Genomic DNA, 20558 nt, shown 5'->3' with positions numbered 1-20558 from the left:
AATTCTCAAACAGTTTGATGACTGCAGTCAAAGTACAGAATTTTTGTACAAGATGACTGTTATCTCTTTGTTTATTTTAATTACATCTACCTTGCCCATATTACACATTGTACCTTGGATATTTTAAAATTACTTTGAATGTCATTATTTAAAGTTTCATTCAGGTAAGGACTGACCCAGTGACTCTGAAAATGTGTTAAGTTCATACCAAGTTCAGGCACTACTAGAAGCCAGGACTACAGAGAACTCTTGTTTATAAGTAACAACCATTCTGCTGGTGCACACAGTGCCCAGCTGCTGTTCCTTTGCTCCTCTTACTTGTGGAAACAGCTAAACAAATCACAGCCTTTGGCCAAAAAATTTTCAGTGTGAGATCTGAAATAAAGAGTTTGGCATGTTTCTCCTCTAATAAGCCATGATTTGAATTCACAAGAAGTAACTGAGTATCATGCACCAGTATACTGCTCATTACTGAAAATCAGTCAGAATTCTGTTTTACCATATGAACATAGGCTGAATCCTGTTTAGAATAAACAGGAAATTTCTCATATGGGACCAGAACAATGTGTTGTATCAAATGGAGATGTAGATGAAGTGTATCTTCAAGATGTTGCTGGACTGCAACTTCCAATATATCTGACATCTGGTTAAACTGGGTAGGGCTCATGGCAGTTGTAATCTAACAGAACCTGGAAGAGCACACTTTGCTTAGCTCAGCTTGAGAAAAAAGCATTTCCACTAATACAACTTGAGACACCTGATTTTCTCCAATCTTTCCTACCACCACTACCTTTGAAGCCATATCCCGTTCTATACCACAGGATCCCTCAGGAACAGGAGCTTAACAGGGTTGTTTTCTATTTTGTTAAGCCTCCTTGGAGGTAATAGAGACAGAAAGAGAGACAGAATCAGTGTGGTGTAGTGCTTTGTGTTGGACTATCACTCTGGAAGGCTAGGGTTTGAATCCTCACTCAGACATGGAAACCCACTGGGTGACTTGGGCAAGTCACACTCTCTCAACCTCAGAGGAAAGCAAGGACAATCTCGTTTTAAACAAATCTTGTCAAGAAAACCTCGTGATGGTGTTAGGGCCTTAGGGCCATCATAAATTGGAAATGTCTTGAAGGCACACAGCAGCAGCAGCAGTAACAACAACAACAACAACATATATTTACAGGAGTTCCATCTGACCAGTCCCAGGATCCTCCAGACAATGGGTTCCTTTTGTTAAGTCCAATCCAAAACTGTCTTCCTTCACCACTGTAATTAGAAAGCAGACCAAGAAAGAAAGAAAAGATAACAGATGAAAATACATTATCCACCATGGTAATCTTGGCAAACATCAAAATGGAATGTGTGGCTGGAACTGTGCTAAATGGATTGGAGTGGGGGTTGGATTTTTCTCCCGCTGCAGACTATTTTTAATTACAAATTGCACAAATAATCATTATCAGTCATCAGCCTCCATGTAATCTTTTACATCACAATGTAATTTACCTTTCCATAACAGTGACAATAATATTACTTTATTTTCTCCAACAGGTGATGTTCAGCCACTGCACAAAATGTTTCATTTTGCATAACAAGTCTCTTCAAAATCTCCACGGCAAGTTTATTGGTCCATAGCCACCACCACCATCCTGGCTTGTTGTTCACATAGGGTGCATCTACTGTAAAAATAACGAGGTTTGACACCACATTAACTGACATGGCTCCATCCTAGTTTTAGTTGCAGTTTTGTGAGGCATCAGCACTCTTTGGCCGACAAGGTAAAATACCTTTTAAAACTAAAAATCCCAGGATTACCCAGGATGGAGCTACAGTAATTAAAGTGGTGTCAAACTACACTATTTCTACAATGTAGATGCATCTCTCATCTATAAAATGCATGCTAGTCTTAATAAAAATTATCTGCCTTTCCTCACAGAATGCATTGTATCATTCTGGAGTGTTGATATGTTGGATTAACTTGTGACCTTTTGTTTTACCTTTCTGAAGATAAGTTGACTATATAAACTACCTTTACACACATGTAATACCATGTTTAACAAATTTCGTTCCCACCACAGTTCCAGATGTTCATTTACAACAATGAACAATGTGTGTGAGGGGGCAGACTCACATATGAAACATTGTGTTCAAAAGTTTGATCAGGAAATCCTCTTCAGAGGCATGTGTAAAACTGGCAAGATTTGCTCCAAAATCTTGACACAAACTTTCTGCCTCAGCCCAAGATCTTTTCATTAGTACCTTTTCACTGTGAAATACCTGCATAACAAAATAACAAAAAAAAGATAAGTTTGAATTGAATATGTTTACTCTACGTGAAATACAGATTATTCCTTTTGTTTTCTCTACCCAGTGTACAATATTGCAGTGTACATATTAGAATGCTGAACAACGAGTCTGGAAATCTGGATGCAGACTCACCTTGGGCGAATCACCATATTTTCAACCTAATGTATGTCACAAGGCTGCTGTAAGAATAAAAATGGGAACGAGGGCCTTGCATACAATCTTAAACTTCATGGCCTAAAGGCAGGATGTAAATGTAACAAATAAAATGCTATATATCATTCTACAACATCTAAAACAGGGGTCGGCAACCTACAGCCCGCGGGCCGGATCCGGACCGCCGAGGCCTTTCTGCCGGCCCCCGCGCAGTCCTGCCGCCGATTGCCGCCGTTTCCGTGCCGCTCCGGGCGCCATTTTATTTTTCAAAATGGCGGCCGAAGTCTCGCGTGACCTTTCCCAGGACGGGAAAGGCCGCGCGAGACTTCGCCATTTTAAAAACCAAAATGGCAGCGGAGGAGGAAGAGGAGGGCCGCGCGGCCTGGGGTGGAGGAGGCAAAGGAGGAAGACCGGCGCGGCCCTCCCCACGGGGCTCTGCGCGGCTCCCCGCCTCCCCGCAGGGCTCTGCGCGGCCATCCCCGCCTCCCTGCAGGGCTCCGCGTGGCCCCGCGCTGCCCACCTCCTCCTCTGTCTCCTCCGTCCTGCCCCCAGGCCGTGCGGCGCATGGAGGAGGGGAAAGGCCGCGCGAGACTTCACCATTTTAAAAACCAAAATGGCAGCGGAGGAGGAAGAGGAGGGCCACGCGGCCTGGGGTGGAGGAGGCAAAGGAGGAAGACCGGCGCGGCCCTCCCCGCCTCCCCGCAGGGCTCTGCGCGGCCCTCCCCGCCTCCCCGCGGGGCTCTGCGCGGCCCTCCCCGCCTCCCCGCGGGGCTCTGCGTGGCCCTGCGCGGCCATCCCCGCCTCACTGCAGGGCTCCGCGCGGCCCCGCGCTGCCCACCTCCTCCTCTGTCTCCTCCGTCCTGCCCCCAGGCCGTGCGGCGCATGGAGGAGGGGGAGGAGAAGAAAGAAGAGGAGGAGGAGGAGGAAGAGGAGGGAAGAAGAGCAGAAGGAGGCAGCAGGAGGAGGAAGAGGAGATGGGGGCAGCAGCAGGAGGAAGAGGAGGAAGAGGAGATGGGGCAGCAGCAGGAGGAAGAGGAGGGAGGAAGAGCAGGAGGAGGCAGCAGGAGGAGGAAGAGGAGGCAGCGGAGATGGAGGCAGCAGCAGGAGGAAGAGGAGATGGAGGCAGCAGCAGGAGGAAGAGGAGGGAGGAAGAGCAGGAGGAGGCAGCAGCAGGAGGAAGAGGAGGAAGAGGAGATGGGGCAGCAGGAGGAGGAAGAGGAGGGAGGAAGAGGAGGAGGCAGCAGCAGGAGGAAGAGGAGATGGGAGCAGGAGGAGGAGGAAGAGGTTTGGTTATGGAATAAGCCTCTGAAATATGCAAGAGGCTATGTTAAGTAAAGCCATGTGAAATGCACAACTGTGCTGTTGTGTGTGTTTTGGAATGCAGGTTGGGGGTGTTTGCCCAGAAAGGGACCGAGGAGGAGAGGGCGGGCACACGCCTCCTCCTCCTTGCAGGGCTTCGGTGGAGGCTCCGCCCTGGAGGGTGGCTCTGCCCCGGAGGGTGGCTCCGCCCCAGAGGGTGGCTCCGCCCCGGAGGATGGAAGCTCCACCCCCCGGCTTCGCCCCCCCCGACTTGTGACAATCCTATGAATGAGAGACCTCCAAGAGTTTCCCACATCAACTGCCCTGCTCAGGTCTTGCAAACACATGAGGTCATTCTGCTGTACAGGCATATCTCCATTGAGGAAGTAGATGTGCTTCTGAACATTACTTCTCTAACAGAATTTGGTGTCAGAAATAACATGGAAATAATAAGGATGGGTTCTTTCACCATAAAAAAGAAGAGCAGTTCAACATGTTTCAGCAAATCCACCCCCACCCCCAACTCTCCAAAACCCCCACAACATGAACATGTGAAATCAAACAACTAAGTTGGGAAAGCCTTGCATAAGAAAAATGTGTTGAACCTTCTAGACACCATTTGAAAGCTTCTACAAAATGCAGCCAGGGATGATTTTTTTTCCCTTTCACCAACTCCTACTTAAATCTTATGATTTCTAGAGAGATCTATTTCTAGAGAGAGGTCTTAGCATGTTGGGGGTACTGGTGAGGCAGGTTTATCTGCTGTACCATTTCCTCTTTTTTGTGGTTCACATATGCTCAGTAAAGGATTCTGGAGGCAACTGCTGTTCATCTTAACTATTGTATGCAGGTAAGCACTGCTGCAGTAGGATTGGCTAGAGCAGAATCCCATTCTTTCCAAGCTTAAGCTCTGTTTATTGCATTGTTTTGCTGCAGACATACTGTTGCACAAAAAGTCTGTGCTTCTTCAGTCCTCCTTCACCATCCTCCCAATGCCAGTGTTGCTGAAAAAAATCCAGTTAGACAGGGATGAGAAAGAAAAGTAGGGAGGACTGGACAGGTGTGCTAAGAGGTTGTAAAAACGAGTTTCCTTATCAGACATTTTGTTAACTGAAGTATGCCTGTACACAGTGGGCTTTTGGTATCTGCTGGGGTTTGGTTCCAGCCCCCCCCCCCCCCCCATGAATACCAAAAACCATGGATGTTCAAGTCCCAATAAATACAATGGATAGTAAAATGGTGTCCCTTATATAAAATGGCAAAATCAAGGTTTCTTTATAATACTTTAAAAAAATATTTTGAAGCCATGGATGTTTGAATCATTATCCATGGATGCAGAGGACCGACTATACCAAATGCTTGTGGGTTGGTTTATTGCAAGTATGGCTGGGGCATGCTCTTTCTGCTCTTGTTGATTCAAAAACTGTGGGATTTGTGCCTGCTCTGCTCCAAAGACAAAAACCTTGGCAATATCTACTGGCTTCTATTCCACCCAATCATCGGTCCTGATGACCTGAACAGATCCTCAATCATACAAAGGAGAAAAGAATGGCAACAGAAAGATAATAGTTCCCTGCTTCTCTACTCACTGTTACATTGTATCCACTTATTCTCTCTGCATTGTTTTTATTTCGAAGCCTAGATGCCATTTGTTCTTCTAGTTCAATATATATAGGGATTCCGTCTCTCCCCAAAATGACAATATTGTGTGGCAATTCAAAATATATCTCAGCATCTGGAATGTGTGAAATGGCAGGCTGTGCACTGCATGGTGCCTTAGTTATTTATGCACATGCATTTACATGTACAGGCAGAAAAGACAGCATGCAGCCATCTCCCACTCAGAAATTCTAGAAACTCAGTCAAGGCAGCTTTAATCCCAAAGAAGGACAATTCCAGCAATACATAATAGAATTTTAATAAGATACTTTTGAATTTCTTTTCCCAATGAACCAAACAAACATATGGATTCAATGGAAAAAAATCAAAACCATCCCTTGTTCATAGAATCAAGGAAATGCATGTCATTGTCTGAGGTGATTTGGTAATTTATATTGCTGTAAAGGTGCATAAGGCATCTTTGATGTGACTTGTAGTGGTGGCAGGGGAATAACAGAGAAAGCTGTCTTGATTGCTAGAAAAATCTGTTCCGCCTACTCCTGAGGAGTCATTTTACTCCTGTAGCTACACCATTACCAACACCAGTTACTGTATATTGGCCAGCAGGATTATGACCTTAGATTTTGTGCTATTTTCCTATAACAGGGTGCCCTACATCCATCCTTTTGAGTTTTCAGTAAGACTTTCATTTTTACCTTGTAGCAGTTGAGCAGATTATGGCTAGACTCCCATCCAAACATACAAGAATCATAGGTCTTTGCAAAATGAGGTTCTTCATAAGGATCTTTTTCTTCATAGAATTTTGTCTCTTGCTTACACAATGACATGGCCTTGAAACTTGTGCAGTTTTTCACTTCCCAAAAGCCAATGGGTTCCTCCTGCTGTATAACAACACATCCTCCAGGATATCCTGCAATAGAGATTGGGGAGGGGAGGGGGGCATTTTAAGAATATACATTCAGTGTGGAGTTGGTTTGGAACACAGGCTTTTTCTCTCCAGAAGATGAAAACAGAAGCAAGGTCACCTTCAGAAGTCATAACTGCTCTTTGGCTTTTGCTATATTTGATACTAAATCTTATGTTTGCACAGTATGACTACTCCATATTTTAACAAATATCAAAACACATTTTCTTAAAAGTCATGCTTAATATGAATTATGTATAATGCCTTTCTCTTTGCACCACACATTCAAAATGCTGTCTAAAGGACAGGGAAAATTTCAACAAAGAATGATGACTTCAATGCCCATACGACATCTGGTTCCACACATTTTCCACACCTGCTCCAAGGGGTATCCAAGATGTCCTTGTGTAGTCAGGTCTCATCACGCCACTGCCGCTATGAGATATGTCTGGCTAATGAAAGTGCCTGCTAAGCTGCTCCCCCCCCAGCCAAATATACAAGCAGCACTTTCTACTCTGCTAGTGCTAAATTAGATCTCAAATTTTTTTTAACAAATTAGCAGGAATGTTTCCTGCTATAGCAAAAAATGTCTGATCATCTAGAATGTTGTAGAAAGATGAGCCCACAGCAGACAAATTTATTTTGTGAGGCAAGTGAAAGAAAATTACAACGAACCTCAAAAGTTGTACAGTTGGCCCTTCTTATACAAGGATTTTTTATACACAGATTCAAGCATCCACGGTTTGAAAATGTTCCAAAAACGTATAAATTTCAAATATCAAACCTTGATTTTCCATTTTTTTATAAGGGACACCATTTTGCTATGTCATTTTATTTAATAGGACTTGAGCATCCACAGATTTTGTTATCCATGGGGAATCTTGGAACCAAACCCCAGCGTATAACAAAGGTCGACTGTAGTTGCCTTGGTGATAGTTTACATGGTATCTAAATTTCATAGTTTACAAGTTCCTAATTATGTTTTAACTTAACTAACATCTTAACTAATTGATTCAATAGACCCTTAGGGGATAAATAACATTATCATTTTCTTTTGTTGGAAAAGTAATTTTTTAACCCAGGGGCAATCTACAGGTTTGCCTACATTACTGCTACATCACCTTTATCAGTGAGCAAGCCCTACTATGCTGAATATACAGTGAGACTTATTTCAAGTAAATAATATACAAGATTGTGTATGATAGCAAGTGCAGAACTAAAGCTAACTTAGCTGATAGTTCAACTGCAATGCCTTCACTGAAAACATCTGGGAACCGATATAGTGATTTGATGTTGGGCTAGCACACTGGGAGGCTAGGGTAAGAATCCCTGCTGGCCATGGGGTACCTTGGGCAAGTCACAATCACTCAGCTCCAGAGGAAGGCAAAAGCAACTCCTCTCTAAGCAAACCTTGCCAAGAAAACCCCATGATAGGTTCACCTTAGGGTTGCCATAAGCCAGAAACTAACTGAAGCCACACCACCCTCACAACTTGTGTTTATATGATTTGAATCCTTAGTGTACTAAAATGTTAAGGCTAAGATGTAAAAACAGCTCTGCTCTTGGTCATTACCAATTTGATAAAGAGTTTGCCTCATCCCCTTCCGTTCCCTGTAATTTGACTATTACAGACATGATTTTTTTATAGATTTAGTCAAAATGTCTGAAACTATGTTACTGGGGTATTGTTTGGAAACACCAAGATATTCACAGAACTCCCATATAACACTACTGCCACATTAAAAAATCATTCTCAAAAAATTTCTGTATTGAGATACTATTATATAGATGGAAGTCCCAATTTTGTAGGGAAAGGATATCAAGGCCTGTTACAGACAGCCAAAATAAAGCTGCTTCGAGTCACAGTGGAGGTATGGTGTTTCAATGATGTATGAGTCCTAAGAGTCCAGAAGTCGCACCAAAGCCACGCTCCAGCCCTAAGGACTGGAGCGTGGCTTTGGTGCGGCTTCTGGACTCTTAGGACGCATACATCATTGAAACACCATATTTCCACTGTGACTCGAAGCAGCTTTATTTTGGCTGTCTGTAACAGGCCAAAGATACTATAACTAACATATTTGAAGTCTGCTAGTATTTTTCCTTTATTCAACCAGTAGAGGTCACTGTTGAAAGACTAACCAGAGCAATCACTCTCCTTGTAAATCAATCATTCTTGACCCTGAAGTGTGCATGGAATGAATAAGTAAATGAAACTGCTCAGTGATGCTTCCTTAAAATGATAATATCTTTTACTTAATGGAGTCTCAATAAGAAGAAAAAGATGGCCACATTGTTGACCTCAGTAGATGCACAGCAGCCTTGTAAGAAGATATAAAATGTTTATGGATACAAAATACAGTTTTATGCCAGCTGTGCAAATTAAGTACTGAGAAGGCAATTATAACAATGAGGCTGACTGGGTCCTTGATCAAAAGAGATTGCTACTCAGGCCTCTTTATAAGTTACCTTGTAAACAGGCTTAGAAGGAAGCAAGCAGTACTGAATACACTGGGCTTTATTGCTGAGTAAATATACAGTTGCATGTTTAAGTGTGGTTATAGTGAAATACAGTGCAATCTACCCAGAACTTGCTATTGCATCTAACATCCATGCCAAAGGTAAGCAACCAATTTTCATTTCAACACCTTCTCCTGGCGTGCTGGAAGTGATGTCATGTCACTTCTGATCCCTATGTTAGCTGGAAGATGGCTGGAAAAGGTTTTGGGAGTTGAGAAGGCAAACTGCAATACAGAGTTCTGGGTGGTTTGGAGGATAAAAAAATCATCCAAAAGTTATGTGGGGAGAAAGATGCAGTCAGGAACTGCATGTAGCTTGTGGGTCAAATGAACAGCCCACCAACAGTGGAATAAAGTAATGGTGGGAGAAAGAGCTGTCCCCCATCTTTAATGAAACTGGCTATCTTTGACCAGTAAATTATTTTTAAAGCCACTGTAAGTCAGTGTATAATTCGCAGTTGCTGTGTGCCTTTGCGTTATTTCCAATTTATGGCAACTCTATCATGAGCTTTTCATGGCAAGATTTGCCTTTACATTCCTCTGAGGTTCAGAGTGTGTGACTTCCCCAAAACCACCAAATAGATTTCCATGGCTGAAGAGGGATTCAAACCCTGGTATCTAGTCATAGTCCAATTAATAAACCACTACACCACTCTGGCTCTCATTAATAGGCAATAAATCTTTACTTAATCTCATAATTCATACTATTACACATGCGTGCGTGCACACACACACACATACCCTTTTTGTAACTTTTTTCACTCCTTTAAACATTTTTTAAAACAAAAACATGATGATTGATCAGAGTGTGTCATAAAGTCTTAAAAGATTATATTCAAAATACACCTTAAATTTGCTTATAAAAGTAACTAGAAAATGTTTCTCATTGCACCAGGGGTGTGGAACCTTGCCGGCTCTGGGGATCAATTTTCTGTCCTTGGGACCCTATAAGGGCCATATGGATTGTCAATAAAACAAAATGCAAACACAAAATCAAAACTGGCTAGAAAATCCACTTCTGGAGCTCTTTCATCTTACACAGTTACTGGGTTATGATCCCACTTCAACTGCTATGGCTGTATCCTATGGAACCCTCATTTTTGCAGTTTATGGAGGGGCGTTTAGAACTGTCAGCCAGAGAGCTCTAGTCCCTTATTTAAATCCACAGGATGCAGCCATGGTTGTTCAAGTGGAATCACAGCATGATCATTTTGTAGTATGAATGGGCCCTGGTTTTGAAAAAAAAAATTTTTTTAGAGAAAAATCCAAGAACTGTGGCCTCAGAAGCTTATTTTGAAGGTGAATTGTCACTCCTGAAGGCTTTTAGTACAGACAATTCTCGTATTATTCACCTCTTTTCCCCACCCCACTTCTCTCTGTCTCTGGCCAGAAAAAGGGTTATCCAGGGAGTCTGGAATATTTGAGGGCCATAACAACAGACTTGGGTGACTATGTAGCCCCAGGTTGTCCATCCCTCCATTATACCTTCATAATTAATATTGTTCCTACTTGTTGTTCCTACTTGCAACCACACTGTCAATTTAAACAACAATTTACTTCTATGCTGTTATTCTGCTTGTAATCCAGTACTTCCAAGTTCTATCTTGAGCAAGTTGCATTGATTGGGAGAAAGATATTCTTTATCCCTGATGTGCTTTTTTTTTAAAAAAAAATCTTACAGTATATAGTAAGACTGTCAAACACTAATGGCTTGTATTTAAGGGATCAAATTTGCAACGAATTACAATGATGGTTCTTCAGCTGTTCCAGAAGTAAATTTTAATGTTATCCAGCATTAGTTCTATCTAAAGCATGCCTTCTGAAATCAGTGGGAGTTAGGCTAGCTGTGACAAACAACAAGGCCCAAACATTTTAATAGGTCTACTCCAATGGGTGGAATTAACGTTGGATTTAGCCCACAGTCTTGTCCAAATTAAAACAGCCTAGTAGAAAAAGGAGAGAGAGAAAAAGCAGAAAGGTTGTGGAATTCTCTCCTGAGAGATTTGAGAGAGAAATTTGATTAGTCCCCTCTTTCTTGTCCTTCTGTTGAGAGTAATTCATGTGGAAGAAAGGGCTTTTAAAGACACTATATTTTATCTTTTTATTATATTTCAATTGTGTTTTAAATTGTTTTAACTTTATGCTTTTAACTGAATTGTTGTTTTAATAGTTTGTTAACTTTTGTACAAATAGTTTTTTAGTTGTGTCTTGCGTTTTTCAAATTAGATGTAGAAAGGAAGGATATAAATTAAATACTAAATAAACAAATATATAATTTTGCCCTCTTCCCCAATCAAATATTTAAAAGAGCTGCCAATGAACAATTAGGAACAAAACTCACTAGGTTCATACTTTTTCCAGTTTGTATAGCTCTTCAGAGGAAGATCTCCATCTTCTGTTAGCCAAGTGTATTCTCCTGTATTGTTCTGATCTTGCAGTGCTATCCACATATAAGTGTTATTTGTTTTCACCAAGTTGTGAATCATGCTGTTGACAAATCCTTGTTCAAACCTTTGAAAGGATTAAAATAAATAAATAAATAAATAAATTACTTAAATCACAACTTGAGAGGAATTTCTTATTTCCTTATTCCTCTTAAGCAATACAGAATACAAACAGTTGAATTAACAAGATTATCCTAATGAACAGCTTGTTGAAATTGAATGAATGCCATAGGAATACCAGATTAAACCTGCAACAGCCTGATTTCAGACTGTATTCAATACCACAGTGGCACAAATGGTGTGAAGGAGGTTCTGAAGCTAAACTAGATTTCTGGGTATTGCAAGCAAACCTGCTAGACAAAACCCTCTATTGGTCCACCACTGTAAGAAAAGCAGATGTCTCAAGGTTTTAAAATGTGTCTTGGAATATAATTGCAAATGGTAGCCTATATCACAGATACTGCAGCTTGCTCATATTCAGAGCCTGGAAGTTACTAGGTATACTTTGTTGTTTTGGGTGTGACTTGCACAAGGTCACCCAGCAGGTTCCCATGGTTGAGTGGGGTATCAAACCTTGATCTCCAGAAACCTAGTCCAATGCTTAGACCACTACTGTATGTTGACTTTGCTAGGTGTAGTTACTTATAATTAATTCCTTTCCCCAATTACCTAGGTATAACCCAAGTTATATTATGCTTTTAATTTTATAAGGGTTAAAGTTTCTTCTCTTGCAGTCTAGTAACAACACTTTAATTTCTTATTATGGTGAAAGAGAAATGACATCTCCAAATGGCAGAGGAGGAATAGCCATTATTCCAAGTAGTTTCAAACAAGGTTCATGCTACACTTCATGCTGCTGCTTCTTGTTCTGTTGTAAGTATTGAGATAATGAGGCAGACAGAAGGAGAATGTAGTTTGTGCCACAGACGAGCACATAATATTCCAAGGCTTTTTAAAAAGTAAGTAAACCATCCATTTTAGCTACCATGCAGAAACTAGAAAGTAAAACATCACTATTTTAAAATGACAGAGAGGTAGTCATTAATTACTCTGAAAGGCATTAGAAATATAACCATAACTAAGGCCGAGTACAGACAGTGCAAAAGCGCCATGCTGGAGCCAAAAGTAGGGCTGGGGAGCCATTTACAATGCAGCCATACTCAAAAGACAGCTCCACTTAGTTCAATGGGATTTACGAAGTGTGAATTGTAATCCAACTTTAGAAATTAACAACAGTTTATGGAGAATAAAGTGTAATGAGCCAAGAGAAAATGCCAATAATTGCTAATACTGGGCTGGGCAATTATGGTGGGGTTTGAGGACAAATTTTTGCCACCAGCAAATTTTGATTTTGGGTTTTGGGGTAATTTTTGAATTGGGGTCTCTGCAACCTCCAATGCAAAACATTGCTAAATCTAGAGGCAAAAAAGGTACCCCCCAAAAAAACATTTTTATGGATAATTTTCTCCCCACTTCTTGTAGCACTGGGGTGTGGGTGGGGATCTGTAAGGGCCTGATGTACTGATACAGTTCAAACACATTAGAACGAAGCTGTATATTTTAATTGCTTCTTATTTTATCCACATGTAGTTGTTAAAGCAAGGCATACAATTTTAACAGTTTATGACAAATAGCTGCGTGTACCACAAATGGAGATATGTTTGTCAGGATTCTTAGCAAGCATCCCCATACTTCTTATAATGGAGGTTCTGTAAATCAATACTGAAGGAGTTAATAGGTTAGAATTCCTACATGTGTGAAAAACTGCATGCTGCTGAACATCCCAAGTCAGCTAGTAGAGAAATGATAAATTCTGCTTAGTTTTATCTAGATGAATTTTTTACTTCAATCTTGTCCACTGATTTAGTAAGATAAATGCTTGTTCTATTTTCTGTGGTACCACAAGAATGTAAAGTACTTTGCACGTCTTTTTAAAGCTTAAAAAGATCTACTATGGTTAGTTACCTGTTTGTTATTGTTGCAAGTGAGGGGCAGTAATAGCCACCGGAAGAATGACTAAAACTTCGAGGAGTTATATCCACTTTGTAACAATAGCGACCATGTCTCTCCCATCCCTTAAGAAATAAAAAAGGTCACTGCTATTATACTGATGCATATGTAATACTTGAATATCACCCAAGTGGATAATGTTGGGGAAAAGAGTGCATATCCAGTGGTACAGAGTGTAAAAAAGGTCCCTGGTTCAATTCCTGATGTCTCCATTTAAAAGGTCTGGGCAGCAATTGTTGGGAAACACCTTTGCCTAAGGGTGTATCCACACTGCAGAGTTAAAGAATTTTGACAGCAATGGTTCCATCCTGTGGAATCCTGGGATTTGTAGTTTGGTGATGAGCTCTCTGACAGACTTGGCTGAATATCTCACCAAACTACAAATCCCAGAATTCTATAGGATAGAATCATGGCAGCTGAAGTGGTAGCAAACTGCTTTAATTCTGCGATGTAGATACACCTTAAGAATCTGTACAGTTGCTGCTTATCACAACAGACAACACAGGCAAAATGGATGGACAATCTGATGGCGTACAAGGAAGGTTTTTATAATCATTTTCTGCACATCTATTTAACCACTGACCATGCATCTATTATCCCTTCAACAATCCAGTTATAAATGAAACATTTTGATTTTCCACAGCAATTTGTACTACAACAGTTAAATATAATTTAACAGAGCATGTGGAAATAGGCATGTTTAGTAACAAGAAAGGTTCTAAATTCAGTGGGGCCTGGACTCAGGAAAAAAGGCTCAAGCTTGCAGCCTTTAAATGTCCAGGTCTGGCTGGACTGTAACTATAGTTTGCATATGGAAAAATAGTTTTAAATGATGTTAATAGGCTATTATAACTAGCAGCCATTTGGTTTTACCATCCTAGGAGTGCCACTATGATTTAAATGCCTACATCCGTACGACGTCCCTTTGCTAATTAGGAAATGCAAAATGCTTCCCTTCTGCCAATTGCATAGAATGATTCCCTGTTACAAACGAAAATGATATGCCAGTGCATAAGCAGTGCTTCATGTGAACAACAATGCTGATCAACAAAAAACTAGCTATCACAACCTCAAGTTCCATTTCAATAAACTGTTGGAATTCAAACAACTATTTCTTTTTAAGATGTGGTAAGATGATGTTTGGGGTCTCCTGATCCCTTATTTATTTGCTGCAGCTAAGAATGATATTTTGTTTCAATAACTTCAAGGTAAATTACCTAGATTTATTCAAAAATTATTTTTGAAATACCGGATTGGATTCAGACTTAATAATGCTTATAATAGATGCAATGGGAAAAGTTACTAATGACAAAGTCCCACTGATTACAACTGACCTACTCTAAGCGTGACTGAATATAGATTCAACCTGGTATGCATAACTTCTGAATCATATGTAAGCCAATCTTTTTAACTGGATGTGGAGAGATGTGCCTGTCATTAAACTGTATAATAGCACTGATTAAAGGGCACATTAGCAGTGCTCTGGAAAACTATCCAATCCTCAAGACCTTTAACGGACTTATCGTTCTTACTTCAATAATACAGGTTGAGTCTCCCTTATCCAGAATTCCAAATATTCAGAAAATTTTGGAATACAGAATATTCCAAAACCTGAAATATTACAACAAAACAAAACAAAACTTTTTTTTCATGGGCGGCTAGGATAGTGACACCTTTTCTTTCTGATGGTTCAATGTACAAACTTTGCTTCATGGACAAATTATTTAAAATATTGTATGAAACTACCTTTCAGGCTATGTGTATAAGGTTATATGAAACATAAATTAATTTTATGTTTAGAATTGGCTCCCATCTCCAAGATTTCTCATCAGGTACATATATGCAAATACAGGTACTCCAAAATCCCTCTCCCCCACCAAAAAGAATAAAATATCTAAAACCTTCTGGTCCCAAACATTTTGGATAAGGGATACTCAGTCTGTTTACTAAATTGTGCACTTCCATATATGCCCATACTGTTTAAGAAATAGCTCAGCTCTGGCTATTTCAAGCCACAGAGCCATGGTTACTGCAGAACAGCTAAACACTGAATTGCCACCAAGTTAGATGTGCACCAGCCTCATTCCATGAACTAGCTTCTTTGCCTTGAGATCAATGGTCTAGACTGGTCTAATTGGCTATAGGCGTAGCTTCCTGCATAAAATGGTGCCATTTCAAATGATGCTATGTAAGTTTTGTGACCTTAGTATAACCCAAATGTTGTTAACTTCATAAGCAACATTTCTTCCCTTCTTCATGGAGCATTTGACAGCTCCACAATACCATTCCAAAAGCTGGCTTAGGCAAAGTGCTTAGATAATCACTGGATAGTGTTTAGACAGCTAGCTTAAGGAATTTGACCTTAGTAACAAAACATTTGCCCTCTGTTAGCAGTTTATAGATTAGGCGGGCAAAGAAAAAAACAACACTCTACAGTCCTTGAATTAGTAATAAAAACACATGGCATATGGCCAGCTGAGGAATGAGCACTTTGCTGCAAGATATGGAATCATCAGTTTGTCAGAATTATCAGAATAATAAAAAATAAATAAACACAAAGTAGGCAAGACAGCTTTGTAAGCATATATTCTTGCAGCCAAGAACAAATCACCCACATGCTATGAATGAAGGGGCAGCATATAATGTACATCCCCTCACTCACAATTTTAAAAGGGGATATAAACCTGAATCAGACTTTGAAACTAAAAATTAAACTGAATTTCTCAGTGGCTGTTTGTTTACATTTAAATACAAGAAGTAGGTACAGTTTGTATAAAATATAACCTCATAAATTAATTACATCAACATCTATGTAACACATGAATTAATTAATTAAAATAAAGGGACAATTTCAGTAAAAGACACTTAATCCAGAGCCTTTTTGTGAAAGAGACAGAGCACTTCTTCACATTATATCATAACAAGAAATTGGGTAGTCTGTTGAAATCTGATTTATGTTGTGCTACAAACTATGGTGTGTTACATAGCCACAGACTACTTGACCCCATGATTCTGTTGTTCTATTTACTCTAGCTTGTTAAAACAATGGCTTTTTAGGACATTTGAACCCACAACTGTTGCCTGGCCCTGACTTGTTTTAAACAAATGAGAAATAGGGAAGAGAAATCATGTTTGGTTTGTGCAATTTGTGGCTTAAGCAACAAGCTGTGACTTATCATTGGGGGCCACTGGAACTATTTTGGGGTGGGAAGATCAATACTGACAAACAGGTTATTAATTTTGCACTTTCAAATACTTGAAGGGGAGAGCAAATTACTTTTTCCACCCCTTATCATTGAAACATCCTTAACTACAAAGACTTTTACAAGCACAATAGGCACATGAAAGTGCCCTTCATGTATTCTGTATATGGTCCCAAGACTGCAGGCAGCCTTTATTATTCTTGGAAGGGCTCAATGACAACAGTTGCCTTAATATTTCTAATATTAAGGAGGAGTTCTGGGAAGGATGGTTAATGGAGAAACTTGTAGATGATGCCAGGAGAATCTATGAGGCAAGGAACTGCAACCAGTTCAAGAAAAAGTGGTTACCTTTTATAGAATATATTAACTCCAATTCTCATGTTCATGTTCTACCACAGCACCACAGGAGATTTTGGTTTGGAGTTTTGAATGAGACTTCAGTTTTGTAAATCTGTATTTTAGCTTGTGTTTTTAAAGTAGAATGGTGATGTAATTGTGTTTTAATTTTTGTGAACAATAAAAATTATTTAAAAAAGAAATGTTGATCATTTAATACATTTCTGAACAATTATGCCTGAACATGAATGACTATATAAGAGTCTTGGTGGTACAACTTAGTTTTGGGGGGAGTAAAATCCCCCCCATACCTAGGTCTTTACTTGTCAGAACAAGTGAACATGCTCACATATCTACAAATAAGAACATATATTTCACTGTTCATATTAAATTGGAATGAAAAGACTGGCCATTCAGGGGGAGAAATACTGATATATATAAATATGCTTTCAAATGTGAGACAGCCCAAAACAGATGGGCCAAATAATGGGGCTTCCGGCTGCTTTGGAGGCATGGTGTGTACATGATGCATACCCCCAAAGTGGCCGGAAGCCACACGGAGGCCACAAGAGACAGCCCAAAAAGGTGCGGCAAAAAGCCACTCCTGTCAGTGGCCCGTTTGGGACCGCAGTGATGACCTACTTTGAGACCTCAGCAACTGGCCGCTTTGCAAGTGGGCCATCCAGTTGCCACGGTTAGTTCAAACGGGGCTGGAGCAGCCTCTAGCCACTCCTTATTGCCAGTCTGCTTCACCCAAACATCTTTTATGGTCAGTTAAGCCATCAGCTCTCTGTCTACTATTTTATTAAATAACCTGTATTTCATGAAATACTTTTAAGGGGACTGGTTCTCCCATATTTTAACATGACTTATACGATTACATAACACAATTGTTCAGGCTTGGCCTTAAATAACAGTTTATGATATAATTATTTTTTTCCTGAGAGAAAATGAACAAAAGCAACCAATGTTCCAAAGAAGAAACTTAATAGTCAGTGACCATTAGTCAGTGAGTCTTCTTCATTTATGATTGGATTGTTTGTGCAACAGTGACTTGAAACAGATAGGCCAAATAAAGCACTTTCCGGGCAAACAACCCATGCCCCCAAATCACCTGGAAGCTGCCTAAGAAACCCTGAAGGTGGCCTGAAAAGGAGCAACAAAAAGCCGCTCCTGTTGGTGGCCCATTTGGGACCGTGGTAGTGTCTGGCTTTGGGACCCCAGCATCTGGTCGCAGTGCTCCCAGAGTGATTGGGGCCAGAGAGGCCTCTGGCCAGTCCTTTTGCCCTGTTTGCTTCACTATTAAAAAGTTAAGTCAGCATGTCAAAAAAAGATTATTTTGGTCCTCTGATATTTTATAAAAGCCACAAGATGGTCTAAAAAAAAGTGCTCTCTCTTTTGATGTAGAAAGATATAGGAATGTCAGCCAGAATTGCTGAAAAAGCAAGAGATCCATGAAAAACATTTGAGGAATAGCTCCTGAGGTGGTCCATTGTAGACACAAAATTTCCAAACAAGGGGCTTTCCCTATCAACTCAAAAGAAAGTCAGAACTGTCCTCTCCATTAAATCAGAGACACCATGTACGTGCATTTGTAGACTCTACAGCTGTGTTTGTTTGCAAAGCAAGGATCTGCTTTGGGATACCAACACCTATGATACCTATAGCAACAAAAACCTGTTTAGGATGCTAGGTTTGGGAAGCCTTAATTTGTTAAGACAGCAATCCTATGCTCCACATATTTATATTCAATTAGTCCATGGGAGGAAGGCTCTCTGATCCCACAGGGAAAGAAGGGATTCTCAGCTATTCTCCTTACTCATTTCGGTTCCATCATCTGATCTGCTCCAGCAGGTTGGGGATTCCTTTGAAACACTATGGCACAAGGTAGAAAGGGGGGAATCACCCCACCCCCCAAAAAACTGTCTCCTTCTCTGATCTACTGATGGAATCCTCCATTGCATCAAAGAGGATTCTGCCAGTGGAGTGAGATAAACTGGAAGCAACTCTTGCCTGGGAATATATCCTAATGGGCTTTATTTATTTCTGAGTAAACACACATAGAATTAGGCTGCATAGGTAAAAAAACATGTGAATGTCTAACTATGCCTGACTCTACCTAGATATATTTAAACACTTCCAATGTTTACTTTTTTGAATGAAGCATAATTTGATTATATCAAATATACCTCTGGACAGCTGGATTCCAATTCAGAAATGAGATTTCCAGCAGTTCCTGGTCTTTCACAAATATAAAAGTACTTGTCTTTGCAATTCTTAATCTTCCAGCGTCCTTCCTAGTTAAATAAAATACATACACTCAGTTAGCAGAAATACTTCCTATCTTTAGAAAAGCCTAATAGCACTCATATTAATATGTAAAGAAAAAGATTTGGAACATTATGGGAAAAAATGTAAGGACTGTTACCATTTTTTGATCCCCACAGAGTCTCCTACTGTTTAGTGCACAAGTAGTCTTGGGCGGGTTACAGATGGGCAAAAAGGGGTGTGTTCATGATGTCATGAAGGTGTAGCCTTCAGACGGCCCTTACCTGAATGCCGTCATGAACACGCCGCCCGCACGCCCCAAGCGGGAAGAAGCGGCATTAAAAAGGTGCCGCTTTTCCCCGCTTCTTTTCTATATACTGCGCAGCTGCGCATCTCCGTCTGTAAGCTGCTGCACTGGTACGCCAGAATTGTTACGCCGCTAATTTAAGTTGCCCATTTAAAAGCTCCGTGTCTGCTGCATCACATAATGATGTGGAAGCTGCAGCACAGCTGCACTCTATTTTAATGCTCGTAACCCTAACCCTAGAGCAACATGTACGCATGCGCTGCTAGAATTGGGGAAAGTTTGGAATTTAAAGTGAACCCCTACACACATTCCTGTGCCATTTTCACCTAACAATAAAAAAACGCTAAAACTTTAAATATTTACATATGTACAAGGGAGGTGATGGGGGATGGCAGGGGGACAGCGGTGGCAGCGGCGACAGCTGTGGCTGTGCATTGCAGATTCAGCAAGAGCATGGGGACCAAAGGAGAGGAGGCATCCATGATGCCGGTGAGACTGGCAACGTGCAAGCGGACAAGGATGCCAACACCAGCTGATCACCAGCTGGCAGGAGACCACCATTGTTCTTGGGTAGGGCGGGGGGGAAAGTTTAAAGGGGCCTGGGCGCTTTAAATGTGCACATATGCTTTCTGCCGCCGGTGCTGAGCACCACAGCTGCACAGCTGCACATCCGCAAGCCGGCAAAAGAAAAAAAAAAAAGCCACGTTTTTGGCCGCCTGTGTGGAAGCTGCCTCTCTCTTTGCAGCGTCCTGCGAGGCGGCGGTATGGAAGCTGCGGGTAAGAAACGGCCCCAGGTGAGGCATCTTCACTGCCCCCCATGTGGAAGCCCCATACACCTTAGCCACGCCCCCGGGGCGGGCGGTCTGGAGGCTCCGTATTCAGGCGAAGACACCTTCAAGACGTCTTCCCCTGCCCGTCTGTAACCCGCCAATGCTTCATTATATTTGTTCTATGTGCCCCCAATCTGTATTTTATACCTATTTTTAAAAGTTTTTTTTAATAACAGAACTAAATGCTGGTACATGAATATTCCTCCAATGAATAGGCAACAAAGCTGTGGAGGAATATTGTTCCACTCTTAATGAGTGTAAGAAGAACTATTCTGCTGTTATCTTACTTCTGAGGCACTGAAAGAAACACATGCACACCCCTTAATAATACACTAAATCCAAGGCTGAATCTACTAATGCAGATTGAAAC

The 20558-nt window shown here is 40.9% G+C and overlaps 1 protein-coding gene across 1 annotated transcript in view; it reads right to left on the bottom strand.

Moving 5' to 3' along the window:
* The window catches only part of PLA2R1 (phospholipase A2 receptor 1), a 75602-nt gene that overhangs the window by 32874 nt on the left and 22170 nt on the right, over positions 1-20558 (bottom strand). Inside the window, exons 9-14 of the mRNA XM_089523036.1 lie at positions 18973-19080; positions 13200-13309; positions 11132-11301; positions 6066-6280; positions 2123-2268; positions 1176-1260 (exon numbers count right to left, since the gene is read on the bottom strand). Of these exons, the coding sequence (XP_089379162.1) occupies positions 1176-1260; positions 2123-2268; positions 6066-6280; positions 11132-11301; positions 13200-13309; positions 18973-19080 (834 nt within the window). The remainder of the gene's footprint in view (positions 1-1175; positions 1261-2122; positions 2269-6065; positions 6281-11131; positions 11302-13199; positions 13310-18972; positions 19081-20558) is intronic.

Source organism: Sceloporus occidentalis, unplaced genomic scaffold (genome assembly GCF_023333645.1).
Source record: "Sceloporus occidentalis isolate IW3139 unplaced genomic scaffold, rSceOcc1.0.p SCAF_4, whole genome shotgun sequence".
NCBI lineage: Eukaryota > Metazoa > Chordata > Lepidosauria > Squamata > Phrynosomatidae > Sceloporus > Sceloporus occidentalis.
This window is presented reverse-complemented; position numbering and strand designations above follow the sequence as displayed.